Consider the following 24,413-nt stretch of genomic DNA (forward strand, 5'->3'; position numbering starts at 1 on the left):
TTTTAATGGATTGTTGACAGTCATTGGTTGACAGTTGCTTATAACACCCTATTTTAAAGCACATGATCGATTTTCAAGTAAACAACTCTTTATAATATATTAAACTATAATAGCTAAACTGTAGCAGTACTGCAGAAGGGTTCGATAAACAAACACAATGAGCAGATTACATACGTTCTGCATTCATGTAGATTTTGAAGCAAAGTCTGTAGCAAAAGGTTTATTACAGTGACTGACTAAACATGCCAATCATGCTTGTTAAACCTCTTCTAAAAAGATTTTGCACAGTATTCAAAGTATAATACGAGGGATCTTCAGAAAGTTTCCGCACTTTTATATTTTGGTAGGAAACGGTGAGGGCGGGAGGAGTAGTAATTGGTCGTGTCTGAGAGACTGAGAGAGAGCTTATAGTCTGGATTTAGCATCATCTGATTTCCACTTTTTTGGACACTCAAAGAAGCTTTAAAGGGGAAGAAGATTTTCTTATGATGACGATGTGAAAGTAGTGGTGCATCAGTGGCTACACGCTCAACCAAAAACTTTTTTGGCTGATGGAATTAAAAGTTGGTACCAAGCTGGGAAACATAGAAGAAGATAGATAGATGTACTTTATTTGTCATATATACATATACAGGTGTACAGTACAATGAAATTCTTTCTTCGCATATCCCAGCTTGTTTGGAAGCTGGGGTCAGAGCGCAGGGTCAGCCATCGTACGGCGCCCCTGGAGCAGACAGGGTTAAGGGCCTTGATCAAGAACCCAACAGTGGCTGCATAGCAGAGCCTGGATTTGAACCGCCAATCTTCTGGTTGATAGCCCAAAGCTCTACCCACTAGGCTAGTGTAGAAAAGTCATGTCATTTGTTTTAAAAATTCTTAATAAGAAAACTTTAAAAAAATTACCCTCGTACATTTGATCCATACTGACGAAACTCGTCTTCGTTTGTCAACCACCTAGCGATCTTACGGTTTGCTTGCTAATGTTTCCGACAGACGTTCCCGCTCAGGAGCAGCCGGATTTGTTCCTGAAGAAGCTGCAGCAGTGCTGCACCTTGTTCGACTTTATGGACACGCTCTCCGACCTCAAGATGAAAGAGTACAAGCGCTCAACACTCAGTGAACTGGTGGATTACGTCACGGTGAGCCGAGGCTATCTCACCGAGCAGGCCTACCCAGAGGTCGTGAAAATGGTGAGCTTTCATACATCTCTTACAATCCCCTACATAACCTTTATTATTTTATTCTCATTTGTTGACGTACCTTACAAATGGAGACTTTATTGATTAAAAATAATTTGAATATTTTGGGTCGCCTTGTGTGATGTGCGTATAACGGGCACAAAGCACCTGATGCAGGGAGGAAGGGATGAGAGGTCGACTCCTCACCACTGTAACAGCTGGTTTAGATGACTGCTTAAGCGTTTGAGGAATACAGGCAGCGTAGCCAGTTCCTCTGTTTGTGTTAACACTCTTTAGATAAATCCACCACTAGCCAGCTTCACATGTGTTGGAGGAAGCATGTGCTAGCCTGCAGCTCAAGCAGTAGGGAGTGCCAGAGTAGAAATATTACTGCATTAGATCTGGATAATAGTCAGGGTGGCTCGGTGGGTAGCACTTTCACCTCACACCAAGAAGGTCCTGGGTTCGCTTCCCAGGTGGGCAGTCCGGGTCCTTTCTGTGTGGAGTTTGCATGTTCTCCTCATGTCTGCGTGGGTTTCCACCGGGAGTCCAAAGACATGCAAGTGAGGTGAATTGAAGATACAAAGTCAGGGCTCTAGACTAACGTTTTGCACTGGTTGCACTGGTGCGCCTAACTTTTTTTCTTAGGTGCACCAGCACAAAAGTTAGGTGCACCCACATTTTCGACCGCATCGCATTTAACACCGCAGTTTTACAGGTTCACTTTTTTTTTTTTTTAAATCACTGTCCATACAGGCAATATTGACTTGTAAATGATTAACTAACAATCTGGTCAACATGGCCTCGTCTGATGATCTGTTTGCTGCTGCCTGACAATGAAGGGCAGTGGGGAGAGGGGACACTCGGGCAGTGCATTTATCGCCGCATGTAATGTGTTTTATAGATGCATTGGGCTTTTTCAGCCTTTCAATTCGAAATGTATTAGAACCAGTCACAAATATACTATTGCCGGCCATGGTCTTCCCATGCTCTTTACAGTTAATTATAGTATTATAGACTAATTATAGCACACTTATAAAAATTATAAAAATAATAATAGAGTAAATGTGTGTGTATATCTATTTACAGTATATGTGTGTGTATATTTAAAATTATATGTATATGTTTGTGTGTGTGTGTGTGTGTATGGGGCTCGAGAGTGTTAGAGTGTAATCTTAAATGCAGTGCATTATACTGTATTATCTGCTTTACTGTATCTTTTACACAGATTCCCAAAATCGCTTGCGGTGCACTCACTGTGTATTTTGACTACATGTATTGTAATATATTATGGTCTTTTAGTTATTTTTATATTTTACTTAACGAAAATATTGTCGTGTTTTTACTTTCACTATCGCCGCACTTTACCGCTAGCATTAGCCCCTTGCTACTGTAGAGGGTCGGCTCACCTAGCCGCTGTCCGGTGGGGATGCTGCGGGTCTTTTGCTGTGTGGTGGTGGAGGTGTGGGAATAAAGTAGAGGGTAGAGTCACTTTAACTGTTTAGTCAGGACTTAAGTGAGCGTTACGACACTTTACACCGCCGAGCTCCAGAACCCGAACTTCCATTCTGGAACATCCGGCAAGTCTCATATACAAAACTAAACTTACTGCAGAACGTCGGAACGCACGTGTATAAACCTGGTGCTGCATTCTGATTGGCTGAGCTGAATGTCGCTCACATATCACCGCTACAATATTGTCCCGCCCTTCACTATCTCTGATTGGTTTAGACCATGATATTGGCCTAATGTGTGTCTGTTGTTTTTTTTTCCATCGGACGCCTGGTCGCGCCGGTGCGACCTAAGATTTTTTTTTGTCGCACCATTGAGAAAATAGGTCGCATGTGCGACCAAATTGGTCGCACTCTAGAGCCCTGAAAGTTGTCCATGACTGTGTTTGACATTCACTGATTGACCAGACGGTTCATTAACATGCAGTTTGGTATGAAATGTATTTAGTTTCTACTGGAACACTGTGCAGCTTCATCGATTGGAAACGTGAGAAGATAAAAGCACCACAAAAGTATAAGGTGGCTTTATGAAACTTTATTGTTTTCTTAATCTGAGGATGAATTAAATATTGAAGAGCCACTACAAGTGATTCCAGGATCAGTAAACATGGGATTGCTGTCTGATGCCTAGTTCACACAACACGATTCTTGCCCTGATTTTCGCTCGGCGACTGGTCGGTGCTAGATTTGCCGGCTCGGGAGCAACTCGGCGTTCGCTCAGCGATCAAAACTCGGCTCTCGATCGCTAAGTGTGAACTACCCAACAACTCGATCCGACCGGCTCGCCGAGCGCTCCGAATCGAGATTTCTAGCAGGTCAGATATCTGATCTGAGTTGCACAACTGGCAGCGAGTGCTATGTCGAACAGCCAATGAGAACGCAAGATACGGTGTAGGGCTGCACGATATTTCGTTTCAGCATCGACATCGCGATGTGTGCATGCGCGATAGTCACATCGCAGGACGTGCGATGTTACTTAATGCAAATTAAATCAAATACGTCATGCTAAAACTTTTTTGCTGCTTGACACAAAACGAAAATTCACACCGTTCTCATTTTCCATGACACATCTACCAGTGTGTTCAACAACCTAGTGAGCTGCCTTGCTGTACTACCTACATAGGCAGCTGCCACAGTAGAGAGGATCCTAATAAGTCAATGACTTAGAAGGCAGGTTATTGGAACGCGCCCGATTCCATCGGGTTTCGCATTTAGCATTTAGCATCTTGCCATTAAAACCAATGGAATGAGGTGGGACGGCGCTAACATGTCAATATAACATCTCGATTCGTGTACAGAAAACTGTTACATTTGCTGACAAGCCCAAACTTGCAAAGAAAAACACTCGTTAAAAATTAATAATTATTTATTTACGTTTGAGAGAAGAGATGCCGCAGTGTATTCTGGGATTGCCTTCTTCACTAAGGACGCTTTCGAGTCTCACTCGTTCTGCCTCAGCATTGTGCTTAGTAACTAAGGCATCTAAGTAACTAAGAAATCTCAGATTTGGAACAGGTGTATAACTGCTCTTTTGTTTGTATAGTTTTTTTAAATAATGTTTACTACTTGAAGAGGTTTTGATTGTGAAATAAAATATTAAATGACCAATTTTGTCAATCCTGTTAATTCCCTCATGTGATATTGAAGCTTTCTTAGTTTAATGCTCAGTTTCAACCGAGTACAAAGATGTAGCTTGTCATAATCTTTTGTATCACTTGTAGGCACCACCCTTTTTCACAGATGAGCCCCTTATTTAGAGTAAGATACATGCATTATTAATATTATTAATAATGTGGTGAAAATTCCTGCATTTTTTTAATATCGCAATAAAATCGCAGGAAAAAAAAAATATCGCAATGTCAGTTTTTTCCAATATCGTGCAGCCCTAATACGGTGTGAGGGGAAACGCAGGAGAGGAGTGTAAACAGGTGGGACAGGGGGATAATATAGTTTATATCAGAACACACGTTTTACAGTATTTCTGACCTGGTCGTTCTCTACAAAACATAACACCAACACTGCATTGCAAAAAATATTAATTAACCTCCAACTTACTTTAGAACAATTCATGCTGTTCGTGTTGCCAAATCCACTCAGATTCATTTATTTTTCCTCCTTGATTTTACACTGCACATCAGCGCACAAACACTTCGATCACTCGCTACTTGTTGACGTGCATTTTTGGACGTGGTATCATTAAACCCCTCATAACTTCTCACGTGTGTTTTTGTAAAAAAAAAACGTAGTTTGGGAGACCAGAGAAGCTCGCCTGCGATTCCAGCTGGTGATGGATCGTGTAGTGTGAAAGCCCCTATCGCTGATCAGTCATGTAGTGTGAAATACACACCGACTGAAAGACTCAGTTGTGTAGTGTGAACTGTACAGCGACCCGGCAAATCAGAAAGTCGTGTAGTATGAACTTGGCATGAAATGCACACCCGCTCTCCCAGCTCACTGGTCGCCATGCCATATTTTTCTCACAGTTTTAGCTCCATATATGGTTAAAATAAACGGTTTAATTTTTGTATTTAAAGCAACTTTTAATTGTGTTTTTTTTCCGTAGGTGTCCTACAACATATTTCGCACTCTTCCGCCCAGCGAGAGTAACGAGTTCGACCCAGAGGAGGACGAACCCACTTTAGAAGCTTCATGGCCACACTTACAGGTGCTCACATTCACTACCTTTGCTGCTGACATAACCCTTTGTGTGTGTGTTTGTGTGTTTGTGTATGTGTACACTGAAGTATGTCAAATTGCTGTTCAAAGAGCGCACTTTTTAGCCACTTGATCAGGTTTGCTTAACAGATGCGTTTTGTACATAAGTGTAACCATGTTGACGGCACGGTGGCTCGGTGGGTAGCACTGTTGCCTTACAGCAAGAAGGTTCTGGGTTCGTTTCACAGGTGGAGCGGTCCGGGTGCTTACTGTGTGGAGTTTGCATGTTCTCCCTGTGTTTGCGTGGGTTTTCTTTCAGGAGCTTTGGTTTTCTCCCACAGTCCAAAGACATGCAAGTGAGGTTAATTGGAGATACAAAATTGTCCATGACTGTTTGACATTAAACTTAAACTGTACCAAATGTAACCAGTGTGTAAAACATGACGTTAAAATCCTAATAAATAAATAAATGTAACCATGTTCAGGTTCCTTGATTTGAATCCTATTATCTAATAATTTCTGAAAACACAAACGATACGTTTTGCAATACAGAGGAGAAAAATCAGCAGTTTGCATGCACATAGTCATAAAATATACAAAACGTACACATGCTAATTACACGTTTAAACCTGTAAACCAAACAGTGTGTCATTATAGCACACCGTCTGCAAGTCTTTGGATAATGAAGATCAACTTGAGATAATTAAATAACCTGATGTTTATGGAATCAGCATTCCTTCCAGTAGTTCCACACAGCTAGACGTGGAAGACCTCGGTTCTGGATCTGAGTGTACACGGTGGCTCTACCTGATCAAATAGTCATTAAGCGTAAAGACAAGACAGGGCAGGTTTCCCTATTTAACTGACAACCCAGAGTTTTGTGCTTGAGGGTCGGCTCTTCAGTTTTTTCTTCTGTAGCTAACGTACTAGTTATTGAATAAAATTGGTGTCTTTTTCAAAAGTCTACCAGGTCAGGTCTAGATTCAGCAACTCAGATTAATAATTTGGCTGCAGGGGGTTGTGATGATCTGTCTCTCTTTGTACAAGCAGCAGTGAATTCACAATCGGGAATTGGAAAAGACTAGATTGGGAGATAAAAGAACCTTCCATGTGACAAAATCAGTCATACGAATTGCTGGATGTAACATTTGATCCATCAGATTTGCAGAAAAGCCATTTGTATTCTTAAATGAAAGGGGTTTTCGAAACAGCTCTTTTACCCTGTTGCAGAAAAAATTGCAGGAATCATTTCATTGAACTGTACAGCTCAATAGTTCCCAGCATTTGGCCCACATTGTTACAGATGCACCTCGTGGTGCCACTAGTTTCTCACACATTAAGTTACACTTTTCTCTCCCTCCCATTAAAACCAGTACTGAATCCAAGTGCTTGTCTAATTGTTTCCCCTCTTCTTTGTGTGTTTCTCAGCTGGTATATGAGTTCTTCATTCGCTTCTTGGAGAGTCAGGAGTTCCAGCCCAGCATTGCCAAAAAGTATATAGACCAGAAATTTGTCTTACAGGTGAGTGTTTGACTGTTCCAACAAACAATATCAACTCACCCCAGTTTCAGTCTAACTAGTCAGACTCCAGAGATTGACCATTTACATATTAATAATACATATTTTTGTGTGTGGGGGGATTTTATGTATCACCTTCTGGCTTTTGTCATGATGACTGTATGCATTCCCGACCACTAGAGGGCAATACAGGGTTAGCTTCTATATCTAACTCTGGTATGTGATAGCAAAGTTCTACTGTAGACTGTATCTCAAAGCTACTTTCAACTCACAAGCAGGGATAGCAGAAACTCTGCGATGGTTTGTCGTCCTGTTTAGGGTATTTCTGCCTTGTGTCCAGTGTTTCCCCAATGGAACCGCATGTGCCACAACCCTGACCAGGATAAAGCGGTTGATGGAAAAGGAGGGAATAATAAATAATTTGCACTGTTTTAATTCCTCTGTTTTTTTTTGTGCAGCTTCTGGAACTGTTTGACAGCGAGGACCCGCGGGAGAGAGACTACCTGAAAACAGTCTTACACAGAATCTACGGCAAATTCCTGGGACTGAGGGCTTTTATACGAAAACAAATAAATAATATTTTTCTACGGTAAGAGCGCATCAGATTTCTTTCTTAATGAAGCATGAAATAAAATGCAGTTTAGCCAATCATTCGAGCTACAAAGCTCATGTCGAGCCAACGGTTTTGCCCTGTCCAAACTAATCCCAGGGTTCATTAGAAAGTGTTATCAGATTTCTATAGGGCAGCTGCTTGTGGAGTTTTGCATGTTCTTCTGTGACAATGTGGCTTTTATCCAGGTCCTTGCTTCCTTCCTTACATTTACATTTTTAGCATTTAGCAGACGCTTTTTATCCAAAGTGACTTACAGTATACAATCTAAGCAATTCAGTGTTAAGGGCCTTGCTCAAGGGCCCAACAGAGGCAACCTGGCAGTGGTGGGTTTTGAACCAGCAACCTTATGCTTACTAGTCCAGTATCCCTCCACCACTCAGAAACTTTTTTTTTTTTTTTTAGTGACCCAGATTTTGTCAATGATTTTGTACACAACCCAGGCAACACAAACAATGCAGCTTACTCTCTGTGTTTTACAAGATGTAGCAAAGCCTCCACAAGGTGGCATTCGTGTACAAGTTTATTTAATTATTATAAATTTTTTCTCTGCAACCCATTTTTTGGCCCAGGGTTTAAAGAACCCTGCTCTAAATTGTCCCTTGCATCCCTTGAACCTCGGGTGCAGCGGAAAAAACACACGCTAGCGCATTCAGAGCTGGGATTTTGAATGCATCATATTGAATCTCAGCTCTGCCATCCGGCTGGGCTGAGCGGCCACATGAACAACGATTGGCCTGTTGTTTATATGGGGGGGGGGAGTATATACTAACTGTATATACTGTATATACGTAACTGATTCACTACGACCTCTGCTGGCTGATTGATGGCACCTGCACAGATGTGGGGAAAGAGTTTGGATCAGGGTGTGTCGTTTAGTGTGGGTCACAAAATGCATAGGGCTGCTGCCCGAGTGTCAAAGGGGGCGTGGGTTAGCTTCGTTCTCATCAAATCAGAGCGGAGGTCGGCATTAGTGGAGAGGAAGCATGATGCAATCGGGCAATTGGACACAAAAAATTTGGGAGATAAAGGGGGAGAAAAATTCATAAAGAAAATAAAAAAAAACACCTTTTGATCAATCTGGACTCAAGTTTAAAAGTGGATAAACATTCTAGTTCCAGGTTTGATGAGGGTGCACATGTTTGTTGGCAAAAATGTAATTAAACGTCCTTTATATGAGGGATCTTCAATAAGTTTCCTCACTTTTTTTAACTATTTATTTTGAATTTCAAAAACAAATTACATCACTTTTCTACATAATCATCTTCCTTTTCTCCAGCGTCGTACCAACTTTCTAATGCCATCAGCAAACAATGTTTTTGGTTGAGCTGCACCACTGCTTTCACATCATCACATGAACATCTTTTTCCCCGTAAAGCTTCTTTGAGTGTACGAAAAGGTGGGAATCAGATGTCGCTAAATCCAGACTGTAAGCTCTCTCCCAGTCTCTTAGACGCGACCAGTTACTGCTCCTCACACCCTCACCGTTTCCAACCAAAATATAAAAGTGCGGAAACCTTTTGAAGATCCCTCATATGACAGTTGGGACATTTGTATGAAATGTAAAATATACCACGCTTATAAGATGTTTAAGGATTTGATGAGAATTTAGTTTGTAAATCTAATAAGCTGTTTTTTTTTATCTGTCTCTCTAGTTTTGTTTATGAAACTGAGCACTTCAACGGAGTGGCCGAGTTGTTGGAAATTTTGGGAAGGTACGTTCGTAATCCTTGTGCTAGCTGATCTATGAAATAAGATTAGCACTTATTTCCCAAACATACATCTGTGCTTGTACTTCTAAGATACCAACACACCACCGTTTCTGTTTCTCTCTCTGGCAGCATCATCAACGGCTTTGCTTTACCTCTGAAAGCCGAACACAAGCAGTTTCTGGTGAAAGTGCTGATTCCTCTGCATACAGTCAGGAGTCTGTCGCTCTTCCATGCACAGGTACGCTCCCGGGTTTTGGAACAAGTCGTTCAACAACTTTAGGGTCTCGTGTCCGCATGCTTTTGGTCATTTTTATAGATAAATACAGTGGTACCCTAAAACTCAACGTCAATTGGTTGTGGGAGTGGCGCTAAGTTTAAAAGACATTGAGTTTCAAGGTATTTTTTCTCGTAAGGATGTATGGGAAACCTGTTAATGTGTTCCATGGTTCTGTGGACTTGTGTATATTTTAGGCTTATGTAAAATAATGGGGTTGTTTTTGACACTTCTACACTAAAAATAACACAAGTATAATATAAAAAGCTGATTCTCACAATTTCTCAGAACCCCGAGCTGTAACTCAAGTTTAAAAGTGAAACAGTGAAGAAAACACAAACACATGTGGACGCTTTCAGAGGGTGTGTTCGAAAAGCTAGTGTGCTGTCTACATAGACAGCATTTTACGTCATCCTGTGCGCGCTCCCGAGAAGGAGGCTGTTCGAAATCCTAGATGTCTTAATATGCTCACTTCTGAGGCATCTTAATATTTCAATGTTATTTTGGCTCGAGAACGAGTGAGCATCCGACGCTGCCTTAGTGATCAAGGCAATCCCGGCATTCATTGCGGGTCGGGTGCTCTTCTCTCACAGAAAAATAAACATGGCTGACGGGGCCTAGAAACGAATGGAGTTATTTTCAAACGTAAATAAAGTATTACTGATTTTTAACTTGTATAAACTTGTACCGAGTGTTATTATTTGCAAGTTCGGGCTTGTCAGGAAATTGAACCGTTATCGGTACATGAAGGGAGATGTTATATTGACATTAGCGTGCTGTGCTACCTCAGTTTATTGGTTTTAATGGCAAGATGCTAAATGCTAAACGCGAAATGCGAAACCCGATGGAATCGCTATCTAAGTAGTGCGTTCGAATAACCTGCCTTATAAGTCATTGACTTATTAGAATCCTCTCTACTGAGGCAGCTGCCTATGTAGACAGTAAGACAGCAAGGCAGCTCTCTAGGTTTTCGAACACACCCAGAGTGAATTTGACGATTATTCCACACAAATGCAGATTCGTCTCATATTCTCACTGATGTTTTACAAAGTGCGAATATTCATTGTTAAAAACGAATATTCAAAAAACAAACTGAACATGTTGAGTTTAAGGGTACAAATTTCTCGACAAAGGGTGTTGAGATTTTGAGTTGAGTTACAAGGTACCACTGTATATCTTTACAGATGTGTTGTTAACTTGGATGTTTTGGTCTGTTTTACAGCTGGCGTATTGTATTGTACAGTTCCTAGAGAAAGACCCCACGTTAACAGAACCCGTGAGTACCATCTGATAAGGATTCTGGCAAATTTGAGCATGTTTACTTTTCAAATGCTTGTAATTCTGATTCTGTTTCTTTTTGCAGGTCATTAGAGGCCTTCTCAAGTTCTGGCCGAAGACATGCAGTCAAAAAGAAGTGAGTTCACTAACTAGCATGATGCTGCTTTCTCACCCAGTGTAGTTTTTCCCAAATCTCTTCAGCAAGTCCTCTGTTACAAAGTCGCCCACAGGCCTGCACATATACCCCCTTGGGCACACGTATAGGGTCTGTCTGAAAACCTAGTGAGCTCTGTACATAGACAGCGTTTTACTTCATCCTACTTGTGCTCTCGAGAACAAGCCTGTCTGAATTCCTAGATACTTTAAAATGCTGCCTACTGAGGTACCTTAATTCTGAGCAATAATCTGACTGAATAACGAGGGAGCATCCGATGCTTCTTTAGCAATGATTGCGTTCCCAGCATTGGGTTTTAATTCGTATAAAGGTGTACAAGTGTCATTTATTTGCGAATTGGGGTTTGTCAGTGACAATGTAACAGATTTCGGTACAAGCAGGGAGATGTTAACTTGCATGCTAGCGGGTTGTGCCGTCTCAGCCCATTGGTTTGAATGGCCTAAGACTAACTGTGTGACATCATTGTAATCGCTGTCTTAAGTAGTGCATCTAAGTAATCTGCCTTATAAGTCTGATGTCTTATTAGACTCAACTCTACTTAGAGCAAGGTAGCTCACTAGGTTTTCGACCACACCCAATGTAACAGTTTTCGGTACATGAAGGGAGATGTGCGCTTGCATGCTAGTGGGTTGTGCCGCCTCAGCATATTGGTTTGAATGGCCTGACTAACTGTGTGACATCGTAATCGCTGTAGTGCGTCTAAATAATCTGCCTTATAAGTTTGATGTCCTATTAGAATCCTCTTTACTTAGGCAGCTGCCTAGGTAGGCAGAATGGAAGCTCACTAGGTTTTCACCAACCACAGGTGGGTTATGCTGTGTGCCAAATGCCTACAAAGGATTGGGACCCTACCTGCACAGTGCCCATCCTGACCAGGATAAAGCGGTTAATAAAAAAGACAAACAAACTAAGAAAAATGGCACTTATTGTCTCCATGAGAGTTTCCCTTATTGATCATTCCAAATTGCCCGTGTCTGTGTGTAAGTGGTGCCGTAACACAACACACATAACCGAATGGTTCTAAATATGTGTCTTTGGTTATAGGTGATGTTCTTAGGAGAGCTGGAGGAGATTCTGGACGTGATCGAACCTACGCAGTTTGTGAAGATCCAGGAGCCTCTCTTCAAACAGATCTCCAGATGTGTCTCCAGCCCTCACTTCCAGGTCTGATTATTACAGTTGACACAAGTCATACAACTCTGGGTTTATTATTAGGAATATACTGACGTTTTCTGTTGATTTTGGATTGATGAATTTTCACATCCAAATATTTTTAGCACTATTGGTTTTAAAGATGGTGTTTCCTCTGTTCTCCTGCAGAGGGCACTGTCAACCTGTTTAAACTGCACCAAGGACATGTGGTTTTATACAGTTTGTTGATTGAAGCATTTCCACGGTCATCATTTTTACGTTGTGTATTTGTTATATGTGATTGTGAAGGTGGCTGAGAGAGCTCTGTACTACTGGAACAATGAGTACATCATGAGTCTTATCGAGGAGAACTCCAACGTCATCCTGCCCATCATGTTTGCCAGCCTGTACCGTATCTCCAAAGAACACTGGAACCCGTGAGTACACACGTGCAACACTCGACAAGAACTGTAAACTGAAATATGATAATTACATGTAAGCATGGTGTAAAACATTTAAATAAATAAAAATACACACACGTGCCATAAGTATGTGTAGAGTGCAGGAGGGACAGTGGTAGCCTAGTTGGTAGAGCTTTGCGCTATCAACTGAAAGGTTGAGAGTTTGAATCCCAGCTTTGGGATGCAGCCATTGTCTGCTCCAGGGGCGCCGTACACTGGCTGACCCTGCGCTTTGACCCCAGCTTCCAAACAAACTGGGGTATGTGAAGAAAGAATTTCATTGTACTGTACATCCGTATATGTATATATGACAAAAAAAGGCATTCTATATAATGGATGGATGAAATCAATTATTAAAGTAGAACTTTTTGACGAAGCCTGTTCACATTAAAGCACAAAAAACCCAGTCCAGTTTGTCCAGCCACTCTGCTCGATTGAACAACTTTGGGATGAATTGGAACATCGACAGACATAGCTTCATAACATCAATGAATGCTTTTTATCCATCCTCATGTTTAATTAAATGAGCACAAATGTCTATTAGAGCGACAACCTTATATACACTGATCAGCCATAACATGACCACCTTGTTTCTACACTCACTGTCCATTTTATCAGCTCCACTTACCATACAGAAGCACTTTGTAGTTCTACAATTACTGACTGTAGTCCACCTGTTTCTCTACATACTTTATTAGCCTGCTTTCACCCTGTTCTTTAATGGTCAGGATCCCCACAGGACCACCACAGAGCAGGTATTATCTAGGTGGTGAATGATTCTCAGCACTGCAGTGACACTGACATGGTGGTGGTGTGTTAGTGTGTGTTGTGCTGGTATGAGTGGATCAGACACAGCAGCGCTGCTGGAGGTTTTAAATACCGTGTCCATTCACTGTCCACTCTTATTAGACACTCCTACCTAGTTGATCCACCTTGTAGATGTAAAGTCAGAGACGATCGCTCATCTGTTGCTGCTATTTGAGTTGGAAATCTTCTAGACCTTCATCAGTGGCCACAGGACGCTGCCCACAGGGCGCTGTTGGCTGTATATATTTTTGGTTGGTGGACTATTCCCAGTCCAGCAGTGACACTGAGGTGTTTAAAAACTCCAGCAGCATTGCTGTGTCTGATCCACTCATACCAGCACAACACACACTAACACACCACCACCATGTCAGTGTCACTGCAGGGCTGAGTATGACCCACCACCCAAATAATACCTGCTCTGTAGTGGTCCTGGGAGAGTCCTGACCATTGAAGAACAGGGTGAAAGGGGGCTAACAAAGCATGCAGAGAAACAGATGGACTACAGTCAGTAATTGTACAGTAATTGTCTACAAAGTGCTTGTATATGGTAAGTGGAGCTGATAAAACGGACAGTGTGTGTAGAAACAAGGAGGTGGTTTTAATGTTATGGCTGATCGGTGTAAATGCTAATGGATTTTGAGTACTTTTAACAAGCTAATAGTCAGACGTCCACATACTTTTGGCCATAGCACCATAGCGTGAGTTTTTGTAATAATAATAATAAGCATGTGTGTGGTGTTTTTTCCTGATTTTGTTAGTCTGATTGCTCTCTTTTCTCTTGTGTTTAGGGCCATCGTAGCTTTAGTGTACAACGTTCTGAAAGCCTTTATGGAAATGAACAGCACTTTGTTTGATGAACTCACTGCCACCTACAAGTCAGATCGTCAGAGGTAAGACAGCAGTCGTCTCTCTAAGACTGCTTTTACATGCTGAGCGTTTTGTATTTTGTGCACGCGTTTGCTTTACATGATAAGCCACAAAAACTGTCGGCTGTGCTACTGAGCGCCAGGCACTTTTACAGATTTGACAATCAAATATGGAGACACAGTAGGAAAATAAGGAAATGTTGTTTAGCTAAACAAATGCAGAAATATCTTATTGCAAAAGCCATGAAGGAACAGCAAGCGACTTTTTCTGAAATTTTACATCTCACCAGTCGCCATGCTGTATATTTTCCATATGGTTCTGTTTAATGTCAGGGCTATTAGGACACACTGAGAATCAGTTTTACTCTGCCATGTACGTGCATCGGCTTTGACCATGTCAAACAGTTTCTCTTATTGGTGGCGCTTTAAAAAAGGCAGTATGAAACTAGAATTAACCGTTGAGCTCAGCAGTGAGCCGAGCTGTTAAAACCGAGTGGCGAAGCAGTGAATCCGGCTCACGTCACACAAAAAAAAACAGCCAGTACAGCCAGTTTGTGAAAGCAGCCTAACTTATGTTTCTTTCACCCAGGACTATCCTGCAGTGTACTGTGTAGTTACTGTGTAAAGCACTTGTTTACAGAAGCTGATCCGTTAGGTCAGAAGAAATTAAAACGGGGAAAAATTAATTATTTAACTATTTGGATGAGTTTTTATCTGTACAATAATTTAGGGCGGGCGCTGTTGGGCGAGGAAGATGTAGGGCGTGTTTACAGTAGCTCCTGTGACAGTTTTTAATTCTTTACTTGCACTAAATATATATATTTTTTTGTTCAGTACACTAATTTAACTGGAGGATGTAAATTCATTACTTTGCTGCTATATTTATTAGGCTACACTTAATAAAACCAGCCTAGCTTTAACTTTGTCATCGATCATTTATTATTTGCTTACTTTATTTTTATAATACTAGTACGAGGGATCTTCAAAAAGTTTCCACAAAGTTTTCATGTGATGATGATGTGAAAGCAGCGATGCATCAGTGGCTACACGCTCAACCAAAAACATTTTAAGCTGATGGCATTAAAAAGTTGGTACGACGCTGGAAAAATACATTGGAAGGTGACTGTAGAAAAGTGATGTCATTTGTTTTTAAAATTCTTAATAAATAGAGTTAAAAAAAAAAGTGCAGAAACTTTTCGAAGCAACGTAGTAATAATAATAATATTAATAATAATTTGCGTCGTAAATGCAGGGTAAGACTTGCTATGTACGTCTCCCCACTCTCCTGTCTCAGTCTCCTCACAGATGCATAAGAATGAAGTTGATTTGCCGCTCAGGTGGCGCAGCAGTAAAGTACGCTAGCACATCAGAGTTGGGGTTTTGAATACATCGTATCGAATCTCAGCTCTGCCTTCCGACTGGGCTGGGCGGCAGCATGAACAACGTTTGGCTGTTGTTCAGGGTTAGAGGGTAGAGAGTCGGATCATAGGTCCTCATAACTGATGGCGCCTGCACAGGGCTGAGGAATAATGCTGATGGGGGTGTGGCCCTTCGTACACAGTGCCCGTCGGTGTATGAACTCGACTCGTGCAGGTGAAAAATGCAGTCTGTACTGACTGTACGTGCCGGAGGGGGCGCATGTCAGTTGAGAGGCGTCCTCAGTCAGCGGTGAGGGGTCGAATCAGTATAGAGGACGCAATCAGGGTAATTGGACACGACTAGATTAGGGGAGAAAAATTGGGGGAAAAAAGTGGAAAAAAAAAAAAAAAAAGAATGAAGTTGATTTGAGTAATCATTGTCTCATTTCCTCTTAATTTTTTGTTCTTAGAGAGAAGAAGAAAGAAAAGGAACGGGAGGAGCTGTGGAAGAAACTGGAAGATCTGGAGCTAAAGAGAGGCGCTATTATTCCCACTTAACGCTGTGCCGTGTCTGCCACAGCCTCCTTAACACTCCCACCATGTCGGCCCACGTCTGTGCTCATTTTTCCCCTTTTGTTTATTTATATATATATATATATATATATATATATATATATATATATATATATGTGTGTAATTTCCCCATTTCTGTATCGTGCGACTTACTTTACTGTAGAATTTCTTTGTCTGTTTCATTATTTCAACACTGTAAATATATTTTTTTTCCTGCCATATTCTTCCTTGAGAATATTACACTGAATGAGAAATTACAAATGGACTTAAACAGAGGAAAAAAAGAGGCAGAAAAAGGACTTGATCAGATTGTAGGACTTGGAATGAACTGCTACTGCGGAAGGCAATGAAATCAGCAATGAGAGACTCACCTCACCTCACGGCTCATTCCTGCTAACGCTAGTTCAGACCCTCACTCACACTCGCTTTCTCTCTCTCTGGCTTGCTGTTTGTCTCTGTGTCTCTTGCCCTTTCATCCTGCTGAATTTCTTCTTTTTTGCCCTTAAATAAAACGTGGACTTTTACAAGCTTGAAGATTTCCTCAGAGCGATAAAGCTAGATGCTAAACGGCGATAGCACACCAGCTAATTAACACAATGTTTCTGTTCTTTCGGTGCTGCTCATTTCTTCTGTTGTCTTAGTTCGGTCTTTCTGATTTCCCCTCGATTCTGCGCCAGTCTGGCACTGGTATCCATAAGCTAACAAACACACATGCAGCTGCACACACATGGATAATTAGGAGTCTGGAGTCTCTGCGCCAAAATCGAGCTTTGTGTTGTTAATTGACTGACGTAGGTATGAGCGTACTAGTTTCTTACAGTGTTACGGATGTTTATTGTAACCGAATGCAGTTTCTTGATCTGTTATCTACATTATGTATGTTTATTTTCTTCAGGAACGATCACAGAGTGTTAAAGCTGAACAACCACTTGCTGTATTTTTTTTTTTTTTTCCGTTTTTACTTCATGTTTTCATCGTTGAGCTTTTAGTTAAGAGAAATGTAGTTAGAGAAGAAGGGCTGCTGCGTCGAAGAGGAGAGCAAGAGTGATTATTTCATTCATTTGAGGTCTGAAATCCATCCAGATTCATTTTGTGGTGAGCTGAAGCAAACGATCATAAAGAGGCAAAGTGGGCTGGAAAAAATGACAAATGTTTAATTATTTTAAAAATAAAGACGTATTAAATTAAACCTGTTTTGAGGTTGTTAAAAATCTTGATACAATGACGGATGACTTATTCGGAAATCTTCATCATGTCCAACAGATGTATGACTATGGGTCGGTAAGTAATTTAATGATATCAGTTATGTTTCAAGTGCTTGGAAGGCATGGTGGGTTTTACTGATATATGTGGCTTTGCTTCCTGAAATCCTTATTAGTTATTACACCGACAAGGCATAACATTATGACCACTTACAGGTGAAGTGAATAACACTGATTATCTCTTCATCACGGCACCTGTTAGTGGGTGAAATATATTAGGCAGCAAGTGAACATTTTATCCTCAAAGTTGATGTGTTAGAAGCAGGAAAAATAAACAAGCGTAAGGATTGGAGCAAGTTCGACAAGGGCCAAATTGTGAGGGCTAGACGACTGGGTCAGAGCATCTCCAAAACTGCAGCTCCTGTGGGGTGTTTCCGGTCTGCAGTGGTCAGCATCTATTAAAAGTTGTCCAAGGAGGCAACAGTGGTAAACCGGTGACAGGGTCATGGGCGGCCAAGGGTCATTGATGCATGTGGGGAGCAAAGGCATTCAACAGATGAATAATGGGTCGTAGAGAAAAATAATAATAAATAAATAAACTTGTACTTGAATGCTTCATTGTGGAGGCTTTGTTACATTCTGTATAGAGAGAGTAAGATGCTGTTTGTGTTGCCTGGGTCGCATAAAAAAATCGTAGACAAAATGTGGGTCGCTTAAAAAAAGGTTGATAAAACTCCTGACATAAAGGAATGATAAACTGTGTCTGGATCATCACAGAACCCTTGATAATAAAAAGCTACTTTTAAATCAAAAAGGTGTCGCTACCCACACAAACTACTTTAAGTAGAGGCTTCTGCAACAAGTTTGTTGCTTATCACACATTTTAATCGGAGAATCTCTAATGCATAGTAGGTCTAAAGTAAACCTACTGACACCTATCTGATAAGTTTGTACACCACCACAAGTCCTCCATGGCATAAGTATGATCTTTGCATCAAGGTTGTAAAATAAACACCACCTGGCTTTTTTTACACATTTAAATTTCTTTACACCTGTTCTCAAGTTTCGTGTCAGGACTCCATGTAGGGTCAGCAGAGATGCAAATATGGTTGAGAATTCCTGTCTGACTGGCGTAAACACCAGCACAGATATTTTTGACAAGCACTGAGCTTGCTTGTGTTTTGTGAATCATTCAGCTGCATTAGTAGTAAAACTACCGAGTTCCTCAGTTCATGAACTCCTTGAAAGTCTTTAAGATGGAATTTCTTTATTAATTCAAATAAATTATTATTCCTTTTGCTGCTGCTGACCTGAAATGCATTGCGGCTGTAGGTGACGATGACTATGTTGCAACCTGTATTTTAATTGCTAAACAGGCACTCCTGATAATCTCTGAATCTCTCCCTGGTAGATATATATGATATATTTGACATTGAAAGTCATGTTCTACAACATTTCAGCAAATGATCCCACTGGCTTAGTAAAATTTTGGTTTTATCGGATTGTACCACAGTTGAAGCCCAGGTTGAAGTTCTGGCCCAGATAGTAAAAATTTAGCTAGGTCAGATCCTTAAAACAAATCTGGTCTGGAGGCCACTTGCACAACAGATCATATCCGGCACAGATCTGGATTCTAGACTCTGAACAATACTTGGGTGAGGGCACCGTGTTGGTGACCCCTGATGTAAACAATACAAACCAAGAAATATAAAAAATATAAAGACTTATAGCACAAAACTGCAGCAATAAGAATAAACATTATTAGAATTAACAAAGCTGGTGAACTATATACAATCATTTCTCAGTGACGTTTTCTCACTTGTAAAACAATATAATAAAAAATAAGGGGGAAAACACTACATAAATAACAATACAATAAAAATAATAAATAAAAACGTTTCAAAATGTTGTTATTGCAGGTGTGAGACGGTAAGGGGTGTCCGTGCATGTACATAAATGTAAAGTATCATGTAAATGCTAATACAAAGACTTAATACTGAATGTGACGTCATCGTGCAAACCAGAAATGGATATAAAATCACAGCAGCCTGAAAATATATAATTCTAAATGCTCATGACAATGTAAACGTGCTTGGATGTGGACAGTGACACCAACTTTTGGGCTTTGTTTTCCCCCATATGTTAAGAGAGTTTCCATGTACTTGTGGATGCAGTCAACTAATCTTATTGATGAGGGCACAGGCAGTTCACAAGCTATGGTCAATTACAAACCCTAATTCCAGAAATGTTGGGACATTTTGCTAAATGGAATAAAAAATATAAGGTAGATAGTGAAAGACAGTTGGCAGTTGCATTGAGAAATGTTGTTGTTGTTTTTTTAATGGTTGGAATATAGTGGTGAAGCATAATTCATCATTGCATGTATAAACTGAACCTTTAGTGGATCCTCCTTTTATATCCAATCATGATTTTCTAACCTGTAACCAACTCACCTGCTTATTGTGGAGAACTCTAAATAGTATTCTTTCAAAATTCCATGCTTAATTTGCTTCTGTCCCAACTTTTTGGAGTATGTTTCAGGCATCAAATTCTAAATGTTTTTACTTACACTGTATTGCCAAAAGTATTCACATCGAAATCATTGAAATCAGGTGTTCCAATCTCTTCCATGGCCACATGTGTATAAAACCAAGCACCTAGACATGCAGACTGCTTCCACAAACATTTGTGAAAGAATGGGTCGCTCTCAGGAGCTCAGTGAATTCCAGCGTTTTATCGTGATAGGATCCCACCTGTGTAACAAGTCCAGTCGTGAAATTTCCTCGCTACTAAATATTCCACAGTCAACTGTCAGTACTATTATAACAAAGTGGAAGCGATTGGGAACAACAGCAACTCAGCCACAAAGTGGTAAGTCACGTAAAATGACAGAGCGGGTTCAGCAGATGCTGAGGCGCATAGTGCGCAGAGGTCGCCAACTTTCTGCAGACTCAATCGCTATAGACCTCCAAACTCAAGAACAGTGTGTAGAGAGTTTCATGAAATGGGTTTCCATGGTCGAGCAGCTGCACCAAGCGCAATGCAAAGCGTCGGATGCAATGGTGTAAAGCACGCCACCACTGGACTCTAAAAATTCCCATAAACACACTCCTAAACCTTGTGGAAAGCCTTCCCAGAAGTGTTGAAGCTGTTATAGCTGCAAAAGGTGGGCCGACATCATATTAAAAGCTATGGATTAAGAATGGGATGTCACTCAGGTTCATATGCGTGTGAAGGCAGATGAGCAAATACTTTTGGCAATATAGTGTATCACCTTAATTGTTTTTTGTATATATGAAGATTTAGAATAAAGTGGAGAAACAGACAGTGGTGAGCACAGACTGCTCAGCAGCTGAAGGTCAAAAATTCCACTTGCAAAACTGCAAACTGTCCTCAGTTCCCAAACCATTAAAAATGTCATTAATAGTGCTAAACATGGCTCTGACCCAACTTTGTTTGAGTGTTTTGCAGGCATCCAATTCAAAAGTTGATCAGTGAAAACCATGGAAATCTTTTCTTTGCACAATTAAATAAAGATTCAAGATAATGAACAAACCCCAGATTCCTTTTACTACATTTCACAAAATGTCCCAATTGAGGAGGCCATGTTGCAAAGATGAATAATTTAAGTTGCGTTACGTAGATTGTTTGACCCAGTAGATTTTTAGAATGCATTTTTGTGCATTCTGTTGCATTTTGTTTTGTTTTTGTTTTTAAAAAATGGTATTACAATCTGTTCATCACAGGTAAACAGTACAATAATCCTTACAATCTCAAGACTGCTGTGATACAGTACATGTCCCTTAAAAATGTGTATTAACAGTTGACTGTAGATTTAGAAGAGAGCAGGTAGGGTTAAGGTTTTTTTTTTAATGCAGGTCTGTGACTTTTAAAAACAACTTTATCTCTCTTCACCTTCATTTTTTTTACTAAGCCCTCAATTTGCATGATGTCCTTCTGCACAAGGTAATTTAATGGAATACAAAAAGGTTTTTAGTGTCACATTATTCTTTACATTTAAATTAAATTAAATTGTAAGAATGTCCCTGGTATTAATGTAAATACTGTGATAAATAAATATGTCTATAAAAACTTGCTATTTTGTCCATTGGTTCACTTTGACAGATTTGTTTGCTATTTTGCATACTCAAAACTCCTAGACCTGTGTGTATTTATTGTGTTGCTTTAGTGATGCTGTTCACAAATAAGGTGAATTCAGGAAAATTCAAAAATGGATCTTGTGGCACTTTACCTCATCTCAGGTTAGTCTTTTTACCTATTTATTATTCATGAGCATGATTTAGAGACAATATTTTTTTTTTGTAAATATTACAGATAATGGAATAAAGACTGAACAAATTAATATAGAAAACTGAATATATCCAAACTTTTGAACAAGCTGTGATGGATGATCAAATTTTAACAACTTAAATGATATCAATATGTGTAATATGTGTGTGTATATGTAAAACAAATACTGAACTGGATCAGTTTTAAAAAAAATGGCAAAAGGCTGTTTTTTGGGGGATCATTGATGACAGGAGATTTAATAAACTGGATTTAATAATAGAAACATGGACCAAAGCAACATCTGAATCTACAGCTTCTGCAGTAGTCGAATATACAGTATAATGACAAAAAGAAGAACAACTGAAAGGTTGAATATTGATCTGTGAGTAATCAGATTGTCTGCAAGAACAGCTTATCCACAACTACACAAAGTTGAATACTACAGTTGGGTTACAATACATTAAGCTGTCATTACCACGGCAGATACACGTGAGAATTCAGAACACACCTTTGTTAAAAAATAGGCTTTTTAAACATAGGTGTGGAAAAATACATGGGTTACTTCTTTAACACAAGGGGTCTGAATGGGCTGATTATTACAAAAGTCCTGTATTCACCTGTCATTCTTTATCATATTCTCGAAAACTGCATGTGTGGCATACACCAAGAGAACATAAAAGCATAAATGTTTGACCCCTACAGTGAGAAGCAATTTGATGGCTTGATCAATATCATGGGCCATTTTAATTTGGATAGGAGTGGTTTCCTCTAGAATAATAATATCACAATCAACAATGGCACATGGAGTCACTAAAGGGTTTGATGAGGTAAATCATATGCAATGGTCCTTTAAATGACCAGATTACAATCCCTCCCTTCATTTAAACACTTAGGGGAGATTTTAAACAGCGTAATTAGACAGCATCTTTCAACCACAATCAAAACAGTAGTGATTTTTCTGTACAGTCCTAGAGAATTGTTAAATCAAAGCCAAGGTGTGTTAAAGCTGTTCTGGTGGCTCACGGTGGTTACATTACACATTGGGTGTGTTCGAAAACCTAGGGAGCTGCCTTGCTGTCTTACTGTCTACACAGGCAGCTGCCTAAGTAGAGAGGATTCTAATAAGTCATCGTCTCATAAGGCAGGTTTATTCATTGCACTACTTAGACAGCGATAACATCGGGTTTCGCTTATTAAGCTAACACAGTTAGCATCATGCCATTCAAACCAATGGGATGAGGTGGCACAACACGCTAGCATGTCAAATAACATCTCCCTCCATGTACCGAAAACGGTTAAACTGTCCCTGACAAGCCCGAATTTGCAAATAAATGACACTTGTGCAAGTTTATACAAATTAAAAATCAATAATCATTTATTTACATTTGAAAATAACTCAGTTCGTTTCTCCGCACTGTCCGGCATGTTTGTTTTTTTTTTTTCTGTGAGAAAAGTTGTGCCGCATTGAATGCTGGGATTGTGTTCACCGCTAAGGCAGCATCGGATGCTCACTCGTTCTTGAGTCAAAATACCATTGAAATTTTAAGATACCTCACTAGTGAGCATATTAAGGCATCTAGGATTTCGAACAGCCTCCTTCTCGGGAGCGTGCACAGGATGACGTAAAATGCTCCCTTGTTTTGTTACTTGCCTTCATGCATGTTTGTTAATAGTTATTGTTTTCTGCTTATCTGCAGGAATCTTCTGCTTTTGTTCTGTTTTGTCACGGGAGTTTCACTATGTGGGAAACAGCAAGAACTGGACAGATGCTCAGAGATACTGTAGAGTGAGATTTTCTGACTTAGCTACCGCAGATAGCTTGATCGAGTTAAACAATGTGCTTCAAAGTGTAGCAGCAGTAGATCCTTTGTATCAAGATTCTGTGTGGATTGGACTAAAGAGTAGCTGGGTCTGGAACTCTGGAGAGCCGCTATCTACTTACTGTCCCTGGAGCACTGGTGAGCCAAATGAAGGAAATGCAAATGCAGCATGTGGGGCGACTTTATCAACTGGATGGAGTGACCTTTACTGTTGGAGAAACCAATCATTTTTCTGTGTTGATGGTAAGTTTTTAATGTACATGTAAAATAATACAACAATTTCAAACACTCCATGTCCCTATTGCATGGAGAAAAAGAAAACCTTATAGGTTGTACATTCTGCCACAAAGTTTTTTAAAGAAAGAAAAATGTTATGGGCATTTAGATTAGCCCACCATTGCTGCTACAACAGCAATACCTACGGTGTGGTCGAGGTTGTCAGCATCGTAAGAATAATGTGAAACTAATTTGTCCACATGATCTATCAAGTCAAACCTATAACACAGACACTTCTAATCTTTTTCCCCCTTCACAGAATCACCTACTGCAAGTCAAAGGTTTATACTGGTCACAACTCTGATGCCATGGCTATCAGCACGGACCTACTGCAAGCAACACTACACAGACCTAGCAGTGGTCACCAACGCTCAAGATCTACAGACTCTTAAAACAATGGGTGGAGGTTGGATTGGCCTGACCACAGCGCAGTGGTCTGATGAGACATTCTCTCTGTTTCGTTACTGGAAAACAGGACAAGCGTTGTTAATAACTGTGTTGTCATGGATATGCTTTAGCTGTACCCGTCAGAAACAATTTATTTGCTATGGAGGTGAGTATTCAATCAACCCCATAACCTGATTTACCTAAGAAACTAAATGTCAAACAATTTTAAATTTGTTTCATAAGATTTTCCTGATGACAATGTTTGTTGTAAAATCTGTTAATTACTTGCATCAAGACGGTTTTCTCATTCATTATTACTGTGGTAAGGTTC

The 24,413-nt window shown here is 40.2% G+C and overlaps 1 protein-coding gene across 2 annotated transcripts in view; it reads left to right on the top strand.

The window, feature by feature from the left end:
• The window catches only part of ppp2r5eb (protein phosphatase 2, regulatory subunit B', epsilon isoform b), a 36,879-nt gene extending 19,583 nt beyond the window's left edge, over positions 1 to 17,296 (top strand). The window contains exons 3-15 of one of the 2 annotated variants that reach the window (XM_062995733.1): positions 994 to 1,190; positions 5,253 to 5,354; positions 6,773 to 6,865; positions 7,321 to 7,451; positions 9,128 to 9,187; positions 9,314 to 9,422; positions 10,681 to 10,734; positions 10,822 to 10,872; positions 11,956 to 12,075; positions 12,352 to 12,479; positions 14,099 to 14,200; positions 15,147 to 15,295; positions 16,005 to 16,091. In XM_062995733.1, coding sequence (XP_062851803.1) covers positions 994 to 1,190; positions 5,253 to 5,354; positions 6,773 to 6,865; positions 7,321 to 7,451; positions 9,128 to 9,187; positions 9,314 to 9,422; positions 10,681 to 10,734; positions 10,822 to 10,872; positions 11,956 to 12,075; positions 12,352 to 12,479; positions 14,099 to 14,200; positions 15,147 to 15,246 — 1,247 coding nt within the window. In that variant the 3' untranslated portion in view covers positions 15,247 to 15,295; positions 16,005 to 16,091. Of the gene's footprint in view, positions 1 to 993; positions 1,191 to 5,252; positions 5,355 to 6,772; positions 6,866 to 7,320; positions 7,452 to 9,127; positions 9,188 to 9,313; positions 9,423 to 10,680; positions 10,735 to 10,821; positions 10,873 to 11,955; positions 12,076 to 12,351; positions 12,480 to 14,098; positions 14,201 to 15,146; positions 15,296 to 16,004 lie in introns of both variants that reach the window. The other variant, XM_062995734.1, reaches the window with a different exon arrangement.
• The last annotated feature ends 7,117 nt before the right edge of the window (positions 17,297 to 24,413 follow it).

The sequence above is a fragment of the Trichomycterus rosablanca genome, chromosome 5, assembly GCF_030014385.1.
Source record: "Trichomycterus rosablanca isolate fTriRos1 chromosome 5, fTriRos1.hap1, whole genome shotgun sequence".
Taxonomy (NCBI): domain Eukaryota; kingdom Metazoa; phylum Chordata; class Actinopteri; order Siluriformes; family Trichomycteridae; genus Trichomycterus; species Trichomycterus rosablanca.